At 39.9% G+C, this 15,581-nt stretch overlaps 4 protein-coding genes across 4 annotated transcripts in view; 2 read left to right on the top strand and 2 right to left on the bottom strand.

The window, feature by feature from the left end:
- dpp (decapentaplegic morphogen) overlaps positions 1-6,349 on the bottom strand; it is a 42,629-nt gene extending 36,280 nt beyond the window's left edge. The window contains exon 1 of the mRNA XM_086835034.1: positions 77-6,349. The gene's annotated coding sequence lies outside the window, so the exon portion shown is untranslated. The remainder of the gene's footprint in view (positions 1-76) is intronic.
- A 723-nt stretch (positions 6,350-7,072) lies between these two features.
- Positions 7,073-9,268, bottom strand: LOC110184958 (glycerate kinase). Its single transcript, XM_020953606.2, has 2 exons — positions 8,048-9,268; positions 7,073-7,987 (listed from the first exon to the last, which is right to left on the bottom strand). The coding sequence occupies exons 1-2, from the start codon at positions 9,182-9,184 to the stop codon at positions 7,658-7,660; spliced, it is 1,467 nt and encodes a 488-aa protein (XP_020809265.2). The 5' UTR covers positions 9,185-9,268; the 3' UTR covers positions 7,073-7,657.
- A 599-nt stretch (positions 9,269-9,867) lies between these two features.
- LOC110184964 (pancreatic triacylglycerol lipase) lies at positions 9,868-12,430 on the top strand. The gene is made up of 3 exons (XM_020953612.2): positions 9,868-11,012; positions 11,083-11,194; positions 11,273-12,430. Exons 1-3 carry the CDS (start codon positions 10,982-10,984, stop codon positions 12,300-12,302), a joined length of 1,173 nt encoding a protein of 390 aa, XP_020809271.2. The 5' UTR covers positions 9,868-10,981; the 3' UTR covers positions 12,303-12,430.
- Positions 12,431-12,861: 431 nt separating this feature from the next.
- On the top strand, positions 12,862-14,430 carry LOC110184966 (inactive pancreatic lipase-related protein 1). Its single transcript, XM_020953613.2, has 3 exons — positions 12,862-13,108; positions 13,167-13,928; positions 13,997-14,430. Exons 1-3 carry the CDS (start codon positions 12,867-12,869, stop codon positions 14,115-14,117), a joined length of 1,125 nt encoding a protein of 374 aa, XP_020809272.2. The 5' UTR covers positions 12,862-12,866; the 3' UTR covers positions 14,118-14,430.
- The last annotated feature ends 1,151 nt before the right edge of the window (positions 14,431-15,581 follow it).

Here is a 15,581-nt window from a genome sequence, read left to right as displayed (position 1 = left end):
ACACGCAGCCACCATGGCGTATGAGCGATATTTCGTATTACATTTCCATTTCTGTATCGGGTTTTGATGGACTCACCTGGTGCACCTGCTGCACGTCGCTCAGTTACGCTCCAAAATCCACAAATCCTTTGGCTGCAACTGCAACAACAACCAATTCTGGCAATTCACGAACGCTGCATACATTATTCGATATTCGGGATACTCTCTCTCTCTCGTTATATATTTATTCACAAGATTTCTTTATGCCGATTTTGGTAACAATTTGGCCTATGGAAATCACTGGCACTTCACATATTGGTCGCCAAGCCAAGAGACTTTGGATCTATCTGCACCACTTTCAGATACAACACCACATCACACACATGGACACGCACACCGCGAACACCACGCACACCACCCATGGATATGGATATGCGATGGAATTTTATTTCATTCGCATCGGAATCGGTATTGAATCGCTGACGAGCAATCGCGGAAACGAGAGAACTTTGCGAGCTGTATTTTCTGTTTCTGTTTCTGTTTTTGTTCTTCAGGCGATATGATGTCGATGTCGATGTCGATGTAGCTGCTGCCGCCGTAACTCTTATTTTACGCGACTTTATTTCGTTTCGTTTATTGTTGTCGTCTCGCAGCCGCAGAAACCGCGAACGATTACAGCAGAAAAAAGTGATTAGAGAATATATAACACAATCGCTTGTAATAAGCGAATTTCTGATTCCGATTTGGCGACACTCTGAAGCGACGAACACGCTTTTTTCGGTTCCGTACAACGAGCGTTGAGCGCAAGAAACTGAATGAGCGTCCAAAGCCGCCGAGGCAAGGCAAACAGGCAGGCAAAAGCGATCCGGCAGAGCCGACCAGCAACAACAGCAGCAACAGCAACAGCAGCAGCAGCAGCATCTGTGGAGCTCAGCAACAACCACAGCAGCTATACACTCTAAGAAATATGTACTAGAAGCATATAATATTTTTCATGATTTATTACTTTCAATTTCACAAAAGACTTCATAAGGATAAAGCTGTTATTAGGGAAAAAAATTATTTAAGAATGGTTTTATGCATTTAAAAGTCAATATAATAACAAAAATATATTAGTTACTGATTATTTAAATTAATTGATACTTTTCAGTTTAAACAAATTAATATTATAATACAAGAAACTAGGTATTACTTATTTTTAAAGAAACTCAAATTGTTCCCCATCTAATGCATATTTTTCTTTGGTTCACTGTAATAAAAACTCTGGAAATTATTGATTTTATATTTAAATTTTAGTTTAATAAAGTGATTTTGAAGAAAAGCATTAAAAACCTAAATTAAAATTCATTTAATGAATTTAAATATTCAAAAACTATCCAAGAATACTTCTTAAAAAAAAAACAATTCTTTTAAGTACTGAAAATAAAGCACTGTCAACATTTAAGGTATTTATTTCCAGTGTAACAACCGTGGCGAGCTAGTTAGTTAGTTTCGAACCAGTGTTAGTGAGAGTCGATCGCCACACACACACACTCGTACACACGCTCGCACACCAGCGTGCGCAGCCCAGCATCAGGTTGCTTAAGTCGCTCAAAGCGCCATTTAAGTTGAGTAATTAAAACAAGCGGCACATTTGCATGTATTCGTGAAACGCTCGGCTGTGTGAGTGCGATTAATTATTAATCAAGCCAAAAAAAAAAAAAACACAAGCAACGCTAAGGCAACAATAACAAACAAACAAGTCGAGAGTCACTCGGGCAGCTGAAGACAATTACAATATTTCAACTCTCTCAGTCTCCGGTCTCCGATCTTCGGTCTTCGGTCTTCACTCTCCACAGCCCAGAGCTTGTGACTTTCTTCGGGGCTCTCCAGCAAACGGCAAAGACTGTTACACATTTGACTTTTCGGTGGTGCCCCAACTTGTTCGGTTTATTTTTGGCTCTAAGACTGCAGCGTGGCTAATGCAAATCTAAATTGATTGCAAAATGCTTACTGGCTTATGAGTAGACAATCTTTTGGAGCAGAGCTCGCTTTGGAGTTGCCGTACTGCTCGGGATAGTTAAAGTCTTTAATGTTTTAATAATGTTTTGGTTAGTTTAAAGTGAGAGTTTTATTAAAAGATATTTCACATAACTTAGTAAACTACAAGAAATCAATATTTAAAGTCCGGAGTTAACAGGTTTTTATCAACATTTTATTTCAAAAAGTTATATTTGATCTCTGAATATTACAAATTAGGCATTTCTGTACTTTATAAGACATTAAATCTTCATCTAAATCATGTTTTAAATAAATGCTGCATTAAAAAATCTTAAAATCTAAAAACCAAAGACAGAATTATAGTTCATTTTCAGTTCTAAGCTTGCACTGCAAAGGATTTCAACAATATTACGTATACGCCGCGTATTACCATTGAATTTCCCTTTTCAGTCTGGCAACTCTGGCTGCCCAAATCCAAGCAAACACACTCTTAATTCATGCTGATCTTGTGCCCTCATGGATGTTGTTGTTGCAGCGTAATTAAAATATTGCACTTGTTACTTTTCCAGTTGTCTGCCTCTCTCTCGCTCTCATCTTAGTCTTTCTCATGTCTCCATACATATATTGTGATAGCAAAGGGGACCAAAAACAACAACAACAGAGCCGAGTAAAAAGGAGTAGGAAAAGCACAACAAGCATGCTGACAACATCGACTTCATCGTTCGCCTGTGTCGTGTATTAAAACTTGTTCATTGGAATTTTCTAATAAATCAATAAACGCAGACAACACACAGTGCCAGGAGGAGGGCGGCCAAAGGGGAGCCAGAGTGGAGGAGGCGCTGGTGGCCAAGGGGCGCTTATGGCACACAGCTGGCGGCATCGACAGACAGAGGGGCAGACCGACAGATAGCCGCACGCATCTCGCAGAGATTGCGCATTTTAAAAATAGCCGCCGCACATACATATATATATTTTTTTTTTTGAGGTTATGGAAAATTTCAGTTTTTGCCTAGTCGTTGTGATTATTTTCTTGCTATTTTCCTTTCCAACTTGATCACCAGATCGCGATTGTAGGCTATGGCCAAGCGGCAGCATTGACAACACTTTCACACAGTCATCGATGATGCACATAGAAAAAATGCAGAGTTTCTAAGTTAAGATCAATTGAGAACTTGTTAAGAATAAATTAGGAATACCCCTAAAATCTATTTGTTTATATTGATATAATGAGATGAAATTCTTAATTTTCGAAAGGCTATATTATGGTATCCTTTGAAAAAGATTAAAGATAATAGAACTAATATTAATGGCTAAGAGATATTTGAATCTAAACTTGTTCACATATTTCCTAGATCAGAAATGCCGCAAATATTTGATCAGTGTATATATAAACCGTGTGATACAGATTTTTTTTTGTGTGGAAATTGTCGCTTGACAGCCTGCATTTCCGTAAATAAAGCTGTGGGGAAGTGGCAATTAAGTTAACTGTGGGCTGGCCACAACAATCAGGTAAACGCTGTAAATTGAACGTAAATCGATTGGCATTTTTTACATTTATTTTATCTGGATATATGTATATATTTAACGATCGTCTTGGCCTCACTTCCTATTCTTTATTTACTTTTTTTTTAACTGACAATATGGCCTTTCGATGCGGTAATAAACTTGGCCTATACGAATTTGTTGTGGTTTTTGTGCGTTTATCGCGACTGCAACAATGTTGCCACTAAATTTTCCATGTTCCAGGCCGATATGCTAATAGGTCTAATAGCTTTCGATTTGGCCCGCTTTACATGCGACGAGTCCGTTCGGCACATTCTAAATGTAAATAAAATGGAAATTCCTTAGAGTGGCACTGGCACTAGGCACCGGCTGCCTGCAAAAAAAAATGCGAGGCAAAAACTTGTAGAACAGGAGGAGGCACTTGTTGAGAACTTGGCTGCCTTGTTAAACGAGCCTGCAACACCCCAGCAGCAACATCACCACAACCAGCAACAGCAACAGCAGCAACAGCAGCAGCAGCAGCATCAGCAACGGCAGCAACAATAAACAATGTTGCAATGCTTAATTATTTCAGCGGCAAGGAATTCCTTGGCACAAACTTGAACTGCTTCTGGACTGTAGATGTTGCATGTTGCTGCTGCTGTCGCAGTTGCTGCTGCTGCTGCTGCTGCTGATGTTGTGGCGAAGCGTAGCAGCAACTCGATTGCGCTGCCTTACACTTAAGGTCGTCTGCTGCTAAGTATTTTTTTATTTCAGGCAGTTTCAGGTAGCCAGAGCGAGATGCAGCCCACAATCTCAATCTCAGTCACGTTGGTCAACGGCACCGCGGCGTCTGTGGCCAAGTCCCTTACACCCAAAGAAATTACCGATCTTATGAAAATTAAAAACATTTAGGGATTTGCACAAAAACGAAGTAATTTAAAATTACTCGGAGGTCGAGAAACCATTTCTTCTACGGAGCTTTTAGCTTAGAAATTGTCTGATTTAAATCAGTTTTAAAATCGTATCGAAAGTTGACTTGAATCATTAATGAAATTCATTTTTTGGTCACAAGAGATCATTTCTGGCTTCATCTTGTTTAAAAAATTTTTTATAAGTATTTAAGGTATTTTTTGTACTTTAATATTTCACAACTCTTTCTAGGCTTTTCTTTAAATGTACCATTGCTGCGGCTGCAGTTGCTGCTGTTGCGGTCTGCCGCACCTATTTGTAATGCATTAATAGCCGAGAGGCAAGAGGCAAGATCCAAGATCCCAGCCAAGAGCCGATTGACATTAAGCTGCCCATTCGGCATATGGAGAGATCAGTGCTTTTGATAAATGGCAAGTTTCAGGCCGAAATTATTAATGCCAACATCGCTTAGGCATAATTGTTTCAATGAACATCAATATTGAGATGTTGCAAGATCGAAAAATATTGACAGAAAACTAAAAGCACCAATGGAAACTTTATGAAATTGATTGATGCATTCGAAAAAAACACAAATAAATGAAGTAATGTGACTAAATTAATGTTTGATATTAAAATACGATTCTTACTTGTTCCTTGTGAAATTTCAACAGAATTTCGTAAGAAATTTAACTATCTCCCCCAAAGTGAAGTGCAAACCGTGGACCAGTTCATTGCCAGAAAAGTTCACTGTACTGCAATGAATCTGCCCCGCACACACATCTGCTTTAAATTAAGAGATTCCAAACGAAGACTTAAGGAACTGAGTCACTGGCATTAGTCGAGTCAATTTCCCAGCAATATGCAAATATGCTTGTATTTACTTTTTTGAAATTTGTATATCTTGTTGCCCCCCAACTAAGGCATGTGACAAGAGCGTTAATTGAACTTTGCCTATATTATATTTGTTCGGAGTGAACTTTGCCATTGTCTAGACAAATTAAGAGCAGACAAACGAACAGAGCAACCAACGAGCGAGCGAACGAAATTTATGTATGTCGCCGGAGGCGTTGAACACAGTGTTTAATTGTTGCCTTTGGGGCCACGCGGCGTATGCGCAATGTTCGATGCGTTTCGCGTGTGATAAGCGTCGTCGGCTTGTCTGGCGCAGATCGGTGGCAGCTGGTGGTGTTCGGTGTTCGGCGCTCGGCATTCGGTGCTCGGGTGTGATGTCATAAGTCAACACACACATCTGCCAAGAAGAGGAATCTATGCTATAGATCGGATCGGGGATCGTTAATTAAAATTTCCAGCGAGTACTTCATTAGCATCATCAGCCAGCTCCGGCTGCCACGCGCTGCTCAGCTGCGCAGCTGCCGCGCTCCAATGCTTAATTAATAAATCAACGCGACACTTGCACTCCATGGCCGTATCTGCTGCGATGCTGAGCCGATTGTGATGGAGATGGAGATGACGATGGTTTCGGAGAGGATGAGATGCTTGCCGAGATTGTTGCCATGCCGTATGCACGGGCAGACAAATTGACGCGACATTCCATCCAGGCTGGTCATGTGGGAGGGGAGTTGCTACTGGTGGTCCACTTGGTCACTGGCTAATAAAAATGTTAAATATAGCCCCACTGACGATTATTATGATGATGATAATGACAATGATGATGATGACATCTGCTGTGCCGCAGAAACGGAAACGGAAATGTTTCTAATCGCCTGCGACAGATCTCGGAGTGAAGCCCTACTGATCCCATCTGTCAGTGGGCAGCGTTTAATTGAAGTCAGCCGTCAATTGAAATAGTTACGAGGCATGTAATATAAGCTAGCACTTCCTTGTAATCTCTTAAGAGATTATCAATTCTCTCTGCCGACCTTATTTCAATTCAATTACAGACCCTTAAAGTGGTTTTTCAAACTATTTTCTAGGGGAGACATATTTGTTAAAGTGTTGTTAGATTTTTAAAGGGAAAGCAGCTCAGCATTTAATACACTTTTGAGTGTGTAATTTTTATTTATAGATGTCATATTATATATGTATATAAGAAAAGTTTAGAAAATGCAAATCTCATTTAAATATTGCTTCATATTTTACAGGATTTCAAACGGAGTTTAAAGGATATCCAAGAGCTTCTGTTCTTGCTTAAATCAATGATTCGTGAGGCTTGAGCATTCCATCCTTACCTTGGTTACTTTATAAAATATATGGTTTCAAATTCTTCACATTAATGGATGCTTGACTTTATCTATCGTTCACTTCTCCAGCGCATGACATTGATATCTGCGGACAATTCATCATTGAGACAAATGACTTTTGTGGCGCAGCAGCTACTTAGATATCTCAGATCAGTCATAGAGTATAGTTTCAAAGGAATCAGAACTTAGTCATCTCTCTGCAGGCACTTAATGTGTGGGGGGGAGCCGACTATAGTTAATAACAAACCTAATCGAGCAAAAATAGCACAAGAGAGTGACTGGCGAATGTGATTATTTAATAATTGTGGCAAATGCGCGGCAATATAATTATACTAGGCAACGCTTACTAGGAGTAAACAATAAGTAGCTTTGATAGCGGGGAGCGGGGGAAATCAAACACAATCACAATTAGAAAAATATGCAGTCAAAGTGTTAGTTAGTTAGTAAAAATTGCTAAATTGCAACTGGGCGCGCGTCGCGTTTTAGTTTTCCAGCTGCTAAAAATAAAGCGAAACAAATAAATTTACATTTTTAATTGCAATTATCGCTGGCTATTGTTGTAGTTGCCCGCCGCCACTAGCTCGCCTGCCTGGCTGCTACTGTTTGCCTTTGGCGTTTCAAACAATTAAGATGATTTATTAGCAGCGCATTTTTATGAGACGCAGTACAAAAGAAATGGAAATTAAATGGAAATTACTCAGATATATTTATGCTTTCTGCGCTGATCACATACACAAATTGATTTATCGCATAGCTTTCTGCCACATAATTACGATCGCGACAATATTCCCCAGACCAAGAAATGCATCATTTAACGCCTGGGCTGCCGATTTCGTAACTAGGAAATGATGGCACCGCGAGGCGAGAAAGCTAATTGCCATTTTATGCTGTCACTTGAGAGCGTCGCAGAGCATAAAGATTACAAAATATTTGAATTTGAATGGATATTAAAAATGTTAATGAAAAAAGTCGTAAAAATTTCATAGAGCAAAATTAAAGAGGAAAATCGTAAAAACAAATTTAAACGACTATTGCCCGTCGTGGCGGTTCAAGAGCAGCTCCATTAACGACGAGCTGCCCCACATATGTGCCCGGGCGTCGGTCTAAGGCACAACTAGAAAATGCAGATCCATCACATTGGTACCCGTGTGTCCGGTGAGCACGTGGTAGTCTCCCCCGACGAGATTCTTGTAGAAGTTGTAGCTATCGCAGTTCCGCAGCGTCTCGGCCAGTTCATCGAGCGTGTGATCACCCAAATAAGACTCAATCACACTGCTGTGCCCGATGGCTCCGGCTGCATCTGTGGGTCCATCAATGCCATCGGTTCCGGCACTGAAAAAGGTGCAATCCCTCATGGCCTCATCACGATGCAGGGCCTGCGACATCAGCAGGGCCAAGTGTTGACTTCGTCCGCCCAATCCCTGGCCTGTGACCTGGTAAAATATTAACAGATAATTACTTCTATTCAATTTTTATTACAAACTTCTACCCACTTTAATAACTGGCTCTCCACCGCATATGAGAAACAGTGGCCTCTTGCTGGCCAAGTGATCTTCTAGAGCTCGTCTGAAACCCGGAAACCTCTCTTCTCCAAAGGCATACTTCTCCCTGAGCTGTTGGTCATGTATGCCATTATGCTTTGCCTCCTGGATGCCCTGCAGCAGGCGTTGATAGTCAGCAGCCACTTGGGCCACATCACCTTGAACGGAGCAGCTGAGCACACAGGGAATGTAGCCAAGTTTCTCTGCCTCCTCTGCAGCCTTTGTAGTGGCTATCACATTACTGCCCACGATGAAGACCTTGTGAGGTGGCAGGGAAGAGTTTATCTGCTGCTCCGATGATTCGAACACTTTCTGAATCTCCGGCGAGAGCTCCTGCCACACCTGGTGCTTCTTGAGAATTTCTGCAGCCGTTTCTGAGCCGATTACAGGCTGAATTGTGGGACCACAGGCTATCAGTTCCAGGGGATCTCCGATGATATCGCTGAGAACAAAGGTCACGAGGAGACCTGCTTGGCCTGCGAAGGTGGCCAACCGGCCACCCTTGATGTCCGAACAGGCTATCCTTACGGCATTGAGCTCCTGGATGCTGGCACCTCGCTTCATCAATTTGTCCGCAATGGAACGCTTATCCTCCAGCGTTAAGGGAGCCCTGGGCAGGGGCAGCAGTGCAGAACCACCGCCTGAAATGAAAACGAGGAGCACGTCCTGGGAAGTCATCTTCTTGGCCAACTCTTTGATAGCCTGGGCTGCCTTAAGTGCACTTTCATCGGGCAAATTGTTGGGTGCTCCCTCGTAAATACTCAAGCCAGATGCGATGGGTTGATGGAACTGCTTGAGGGTATTTATTGGAACACTCAAGACCCCGCCTGCCGAGTGGTGGCCCAGGTCCTGGTGCACCTTGCTGGCCATTCCCAGGACAGCCTTGCCAAATCCCACGATGTGGCAGGTCTTTCCAGTGATATCCTGTCCTTCGCCATTTAGTTTTACACAGATCTCGCTGGGATTCTCACCCGGCTGTGGACGCAGATCGAAACGCTGGGATTCTGCGAATATCTTCTCCGGATGCACGGCGTTCACCGCCTGGACAAAGATCTGACGAACTTGATCCCAGGTCTGTCGCTTGGCCATTATGTAAGATGTAGCTGTCGATCACGGCCGATCCTAATCAGCGTTGATGTTAATATTCCAGGTTTACTTATCATTTTTCAAAACAGCTGAAAGATATAGTATGTAAACTAGGGGTGGTATCAGCAACGATATACTGGGATGCGAAAACCGATAGAAAGGTTAAATATTTCACAAACAACTCAAATATATGAGAGATACAACTAGTTATGTGATAATAAGTTTATGAAAATATTTTTAAAATAATTTTAACACTTAAAAAACATTCACTAAAATTGTGGATAAACTCTAATAAAAACACATATTTCCATTGATACGGCATCACATTGACATAAATCGAAAGAATGAACGTATATAATATAAGCTATTGTTCAGTTTCAGCATTTGTCTGCTATAACACGCAGGTGTAAAGTTATTTTACATTGTATCTGTAAAATGCATGTACATTTTAGTGATTTTCCTCATGTATAGATGTGTAAAAGATTGTTTCTAGTCGATGTCACAATGTATAAAATCCTATTTATTCTAGACATGAATCGACTGCTAATTATTTTCTAGTTAAAAAAATAAATTGCCTTTAATAATTAACAAAATATAATTTTTAATATCGGGTACCAGATACTTTTTAAAGTTTTTAAATATTGATGAATCCAAAATATTTTTTTTTTAATTATTTTGTACCCTAAGAGTATTCTAGTCTCAATCAGAAGTTTGTCTGTTTAAGCTATAATTACTTTAAAAGCTTGTTTCTAATATAACTGCATTAAAGAACCTTCAAAATTTTACTTTAAAACGTTTCTATTCCGTTTCTATTACATTTAGTTTGCAGTTCGTGGTAACAGGTGCTTGGCAGCGAAAACAAAATAAAAAGTTGTTAATATAAACACTTTAGTTGCAATTTGTTGAATACATCAAACAATTTATTAACTCTTTAACTTAGCAATTGACATAAATAATTAGCTGATAAAACGATGAATTGATTTGACTTTCAATGGATTATTTAATAGAAAACTTTCGCTAAACTGGAGAAGGAAAAATAAATGTTTAAAAATAAATAATTGTTATTGGGTTTAACTAGGTTTATTGTTTTATAATTTTTGGAGAGATATTTCCTAATTAGAGTTGTCATTCTTCAGTTCGAATCTTAGTCATGTTTACAACTCATCTGTGTAGTAAAGTTAAATAAAAACGTAATATTATTTTGCTTTTAATAATATTATTTTACTTTTACGATCTTTTTGTATAAAAAACACTATCTCAGTTTATTTTTAAATGGTTCTAGTTTGAACTTCAATTAAGTTCAAGATCCATCTATATTTATAGTAAATCCCTTCGGTGTAACGACTTTCGCTTGTTTTGAATTTTGTAAAAGTTTGTTTGGTTTGCTAATTTAGAAGAGAACTGAAAAATCGCACATGTAACTTAATCCAAAATGGAAATATGAAATGTCAATTTCATGCCACCTAACACTTGAATTACAATATTCGCTTTAATGTGAATTTTTCAACCCCTTTAACTCGTAAAAAACCTGTCTAAAACTTGGCTTTAGAGATTTATGTTCATTTCTGATACAACCGCCGCGACAACCACGCGAACTTCAACTACTTTCGTTCTCAGTTGGCACCGGTCGAAAGTGACACCACCATTCGCACCTGTGTGGGTGCTTATGTATGCCACCACCACCCAATCTTCGCCAGACCGATCGCAGTCCCCGATAGCCGCTCCACGCTCCACTTTAAAAAGCCGCCGCTCCCGGTGGCCAAAGTTCAGTTTCAGCAAAGGCTTAGAAGTTTGTGGAACATGAAGTCGGTGGCTTGGCTCTCTCTGCTGGGTGAGTGCATAAAAGAAATGGAAATGTTTGAAAACTATTTCTAATATATGGGATATTCTTGGATGGACAGCTCTGGTATGGAGTGTGGACGCAATTCAGTTACTGGGATGGTTAAATCCCAACTGCAAAGTTGTGCATGGCGAGTGCCCCCATGAAAATGTTACCTTCTGGCTGTACTCCAAGTAAGTGGTGAATGTGATTCAAATAAATTAAACCAATATAAACTTCCAATTCCCCAAATTGTATCTCTTTTTCTATAGAGCCACCCGAGATAATCCCATCTTGCTAGATCCCCTTAATCTCAATCCCTGGGACTTTATGCCGCCACGCCCCCTAAAGATACTTCTCCACGGCTACACTGGACATCGTGATTATTCGCCCAACTCTTATATTCGACCCGTGCTGCTGGATCACGAGGACGTATACGTAATCTCCATTGACTACAAGTCCTTGGTACCTGAACCCTGCTATATGTCATCAGTGCAGAATCTCCCGCTGGTCAGCAAGTGTCTGGCCCAGTTGATCAATAACCTGGTGGATGCGAACATAGTTCAAAATGAGAATATCCACATCATTGGCTTCAGTTTGGGGGGTCAGGTGGCGGGTCAAACGGCCAACTATCTGAAGAGGAAACTGAAAAGGATCACTGGACTGGATCCGGCCAAGCCTTTTTTCATCCTGGCTGGAAACACAAAGCGATTGGATCCGGGAGATGCGGAATTTGTGGACGTCATTCATACCAATGTGTTTGGCAGGGGAATGTTGAGTCGCATGGGACATGTGGATTTCTATCCTAACTTCGAGCGCGTGGTACAGCCGGGATGCATGGATCAGAATCCCAAAAGCCCCGGCAGCTGCAGTCATGATCGCGCCCCTCAGTTCTATGCGGAGTCCATAAATTCCACCACCGGATTCTGGGGTCGTCAGTGCTCCAGCTGGTTGGCGTATCTTGTGGGTCTCTGTCCCACAACAGGAAATCAGGAACTGATGGGCTACCACGTTTCGGTGGAGGCAAAGGGTTCGTACTTCCTCGAGACGGCGAGCTCCCGCCCCTTTGCCTTGGGCAAACAGAAGGATGTGGACAATAGCCAGTCCCTGGCCCAATTCAGGCTAAGTGAAGAGCTCAACGAGATTCCGCCTGACTATGAGCCGCAGCTGCTGGAAGCCTTCCTCGAACTTAACGATGTGGAAGCCACCGAAAGAACGGATGAACTGGACAAGCCATTAAACTGGATCGAACGGGAGGAGGATCAACCCTTGAGCAGAGTTGTAAAAAGATCAGGGGTATAGTTATATTTATTAAAAAAAATATATATATATATATCAAATGGATTTCAGTAATTTAAATACTTTTAAAGATATTGTAAATGAAAAATAAATTGCACACTATTTTAGCGAATTGATACTATGAAAATAAATGATTTTTATTTAGCTATTTGATGTTCAAGAGAATTTAATTCCTTTAAAATCAATAAATGTTTCAAATAATACGAAAACATTTGCAAAAATAAAAAAATTTCCTATTATTACAAAAATAAAAGTTTACAAACAAAGTCATATAAAACTTCCGTGTTAAAAATAAATGAGTAATGTTATCACAGAGTGACATTTTTGTACCCTGCATTTAAACTATTATTTTTTCATTATTAATATTGGTGGCCTTTTCGAGTAACCTTCCTCTTCCATATGCTAATTTTTCTTCATTCTATTGCGGTCTAACGTAAATATTTTCATTGCCAGTTTCTAGAGTCTAAGCCCACCCGCAGCGACCTTGACCCACTGCCTCCCCCGCTCGCAACCTTGACTCTTTTATCACCAGCCAGAGTATGTTTTTTATATGGGCCCTCATTTTGCATGCCATTTTTAATGTTGGACCGTGCAAATTTAATAGAATCGGCATTAGAACACGAGTTTAGAGCAGTTTTAGCCTTAGTCATGAGCGAATATCACACAGTGATCCTCCTTTTCCTCCTCCTCGTAATAATCTCCGGTTTTTGCAAAGGAGAGAGGCAGCTGCGCGGTTGGCTGCCCGAGTTTTGTGTTTTTGCCGAAAGGGAATGTCCCAATTCGCGGGTTACCTTCTGGCTTTATACCAAGTGAGTGCTGTTAAATCAGGATATATAGTGTAAAAAGATAATATTTTTGATCTTCTAGTCAAACCCGCAATGATCCTGTGCAATTGGATCCACTCAATCCTCGACCGGAACTCTTTGAGCCACGACTGCCCCTAAAGATACTTATACATGGCTTCATCGGAAATAGGAGTCTGACTCCAAATCTGGAAGTAAGGGATGTGCTCCTCATGAACCAGCCTGTAAATGTGATCTCTGTGGATTATGAGACATTGGTTCGGTGGCCCTGCTACTTTCCCTGGGCCGTAAATAATGCCCCCATAGTATCCGAGTGCCTGGCCCAGATGATAAACAATCTGCTTTCCTCTGGAATCTACAGACGAGAGGAAATTCATCTAATAGGCTTCAGTTTGGGCGCCCAAGTGGCTGGCATGGTGGCCAATTATGTGAGTCAACCATTGGCCAGAATTACGGGTCTGGATCCCGCGGGTCCTGGATTTATGACTCAGTTCTCGCTGCAACATAAGCTAGATGCCAGTGATGCAGATTTCGTGGATGTCATCCACACGGATCCTTTCTTCTTCTCCATGCTGCCACCAATGGGTCACGCCGATTTCTATCCAAATCTAGACCAACTCAACCAACGAGGATGCAGCTATATTAGTAACTGGAGGTTCTTCAATTGTAATCATTATAGGGCGGCGGTGTACTATGGAGAATCTATAATCTCCAGAAGAGGATTTTGGGCTCAGCAGTGTGGCGGTTGGTTCGATTTCTTCACCCAGCGTTGCAGTCATTATTCGAATATGCCCAACTCACAGATGGGTTACTTTGTCTCAGAAGAGTATGAATTGCTTATGCGTATGCTTATCCTTACCATATTATTAATATCTTATTTTATATATATTTCAGTGCCACGGGATCGTACTTCCTGAGTACTCACGATGTTTCGCCTTTTGCCAAGGGACCACTCATTGATATCGAAATGGATATAGCTGAATTTCGCAATTTATCAAATTTGGCTATTAATTGAGATTTATTTTTGTTATATTTATTAATGTTACGTAGGATTATCAAATCTGTAAATATTGTTTTCTTTCGGACATAAATCGATTCGCCAGTTGATGCTGATCCAGAATATATATGATCACTGAGTTGCAAGTTTCTGCACTGAAATTATAATAACCGGAAGTTTATAATAATGCAGCAAAAGTTGGCGCCAAAGTCTGTGTTTAAAATGCTAAGGCTAAGAAATGCTTTATAATTGAGTTACTTTATAATTAAGTTAGGCAGATAACTTAGAGTTAATAAAAATTGCTGAATCACTATAAGTTAAAATAAAGAAGTGGGGTTCCATGGCAATAGGGGAATTAATAAATGAATAGCTAATCAGCTAATTTTAATTATAATTTAAATGATTAAGACTTACCCCAGTAGAGGCCACGTCATCGCTTACTTCCTTCTGGTGTAGATTTATATTCCTGGCGGCTTTCCATAGTTATCATCGAAGTGAACTTCTTTCCGGTCGAAGTGTAATCACAATCACTACCACTTTCACTTTCGATGTTAACACTGCGAATTCCGCGGACAGACTGAGGCCAGAGCTGCTGCTGCGGCTGTATTTATAGTTCCTGAGCAAAGAAGAGAGCAGAGAGCGGGTGAGCGAGAGCGCTAGTGCGAGCGAAGGGAATGTGCTGACTCCAGAGATAAGCGCAGGTAGAGGGAGAGGGTGAGAGCGAGAGCGAGGGAGCGCCAGAGATAGGGAGGGAGGGAGGAGGCTACTCACTGCCATTACAATATTCTATATATTACTAGAGAGCGGGAGAATGCCTAAGTTTGTTTACTATTGAAAATTCGATCATTGCAATTCGATCATTATGATCATTATCATTAACTAATTAATTTCATTGCATTCTCCGATACATATTATATTTACACATTCACACGCACAGTTTTCAGTTTCAATTGCGCCTATATAATATTGTCGTAAGGTTTTAATAAAATTTAAGCCGCATTTATAAAATAGTAAAAATGGCTAGAAGAAGAATTTTTGAGTGCTTAATTTATATACCCTTGCAGATTATTATTTTAACTTAACTGTGAAAGAAGTCATTTCCGGCCCCATAAACCATATACATATATTCTTGATCAGAACTAACAGCTGAATCGATTAAGATTTTTTAACTTTAATTTGTTGAACAAATAGTGATATAAAAATATAAATTTAATATAATATATATATTAATATAATATTATATTATTATATTATATATTATATATTATATTATATTTTAATAAATATTTTTAATTTTAAAATTTAGCTTTGCAGATTTGTAAGCCTAATAAAAACTAGCACAGATAAGCTTGAAATTAATGGATTTTTGGCTAAGTTATGATATTAGAAAAACTTTGATTTACCCTAATAAAAATTAGCATACAATAAATAAAATAAATTCGTTTATCTAATTACTAAATTAATTTTATTATTCATCCAATT

The sequence above is a fragment of the Drosophila serrata genome, unplaced genomic scaffold, assembly GCF_035046125.1.
Source record: "Drosophila serrata isolate PLE 108 unplaced genomic scaffold, ASM3504612v1 contig_275, whole genome shotgun sequence".
Lineage (NCBI taxonomy): Eukaryota > Metazoa > Arthropoda > Insecta > Diptera > Drosophilidae > Drosophila > Drosophila serrata.
The sequence above is the reverse complement of the archived record's forward strand: the minus strand, read 5'-3'. Positions and strand labels throughout refer to the sequence as shown.

Bases quoted from the DNA above. Each gene is read 5' to 3' on its own strand.
- LOC110184964 (XM_020953612.2), top strand. From the start codon at position 10,982: ATGAAGTCGGTGGCTTGGCTCTCTCTGCTGG. The intron at 11,013-11,082 runs GTGAGTGCATAA...TTGGATGGACAG, and splicing joins GGCTTGGCTCTCTCTGCTGG to CTCTGGTATGGAGTGTGGAC. The intron at 11,195-11,272 runs GTAAGTGGTGAA...CTTTTTCTATAG, and splicing joins ACCTTCTGGCTGTACTCCAA to AGCCACCCGAGATAATCCCA.
- LOC110184958 (XM_020953606.2), bottom strand. From the start codon at position 9,184: ATGGCCAAGCGACAGACCTGGGATCAAGTTCGTCAGATCTTTGTCCAG. The intron at 7,988-8,047 runs GTGGGTAGAAGT...ATATTTTACCAG, and splicing joins GTGGAGAGCCAGTTATTAAA to GTCACAGGCCAGGGATTGGG.
- LOC110184966 (XM_020953613.2), top strand. From the start codon at position 12,867: ATGCCATTTTTAATGTTGGACCGTGCAAATTTAATAGAATCGGCATTA. The intron at 13,109-13,166 runs GTGAGTGCTGTT...TTGATCTTCTAG, and splicing joins ACCTTCTGGCTTTATACCAA to TCAAACCCGCAATGATCCTG. The intron at 13,929-13,996 runs GTATGAATTGCT...TATATATTTCAG, and splicing joins GGTTACTTTGTCTCAGAAGA to TGCCACGGGATCGTACTTCC.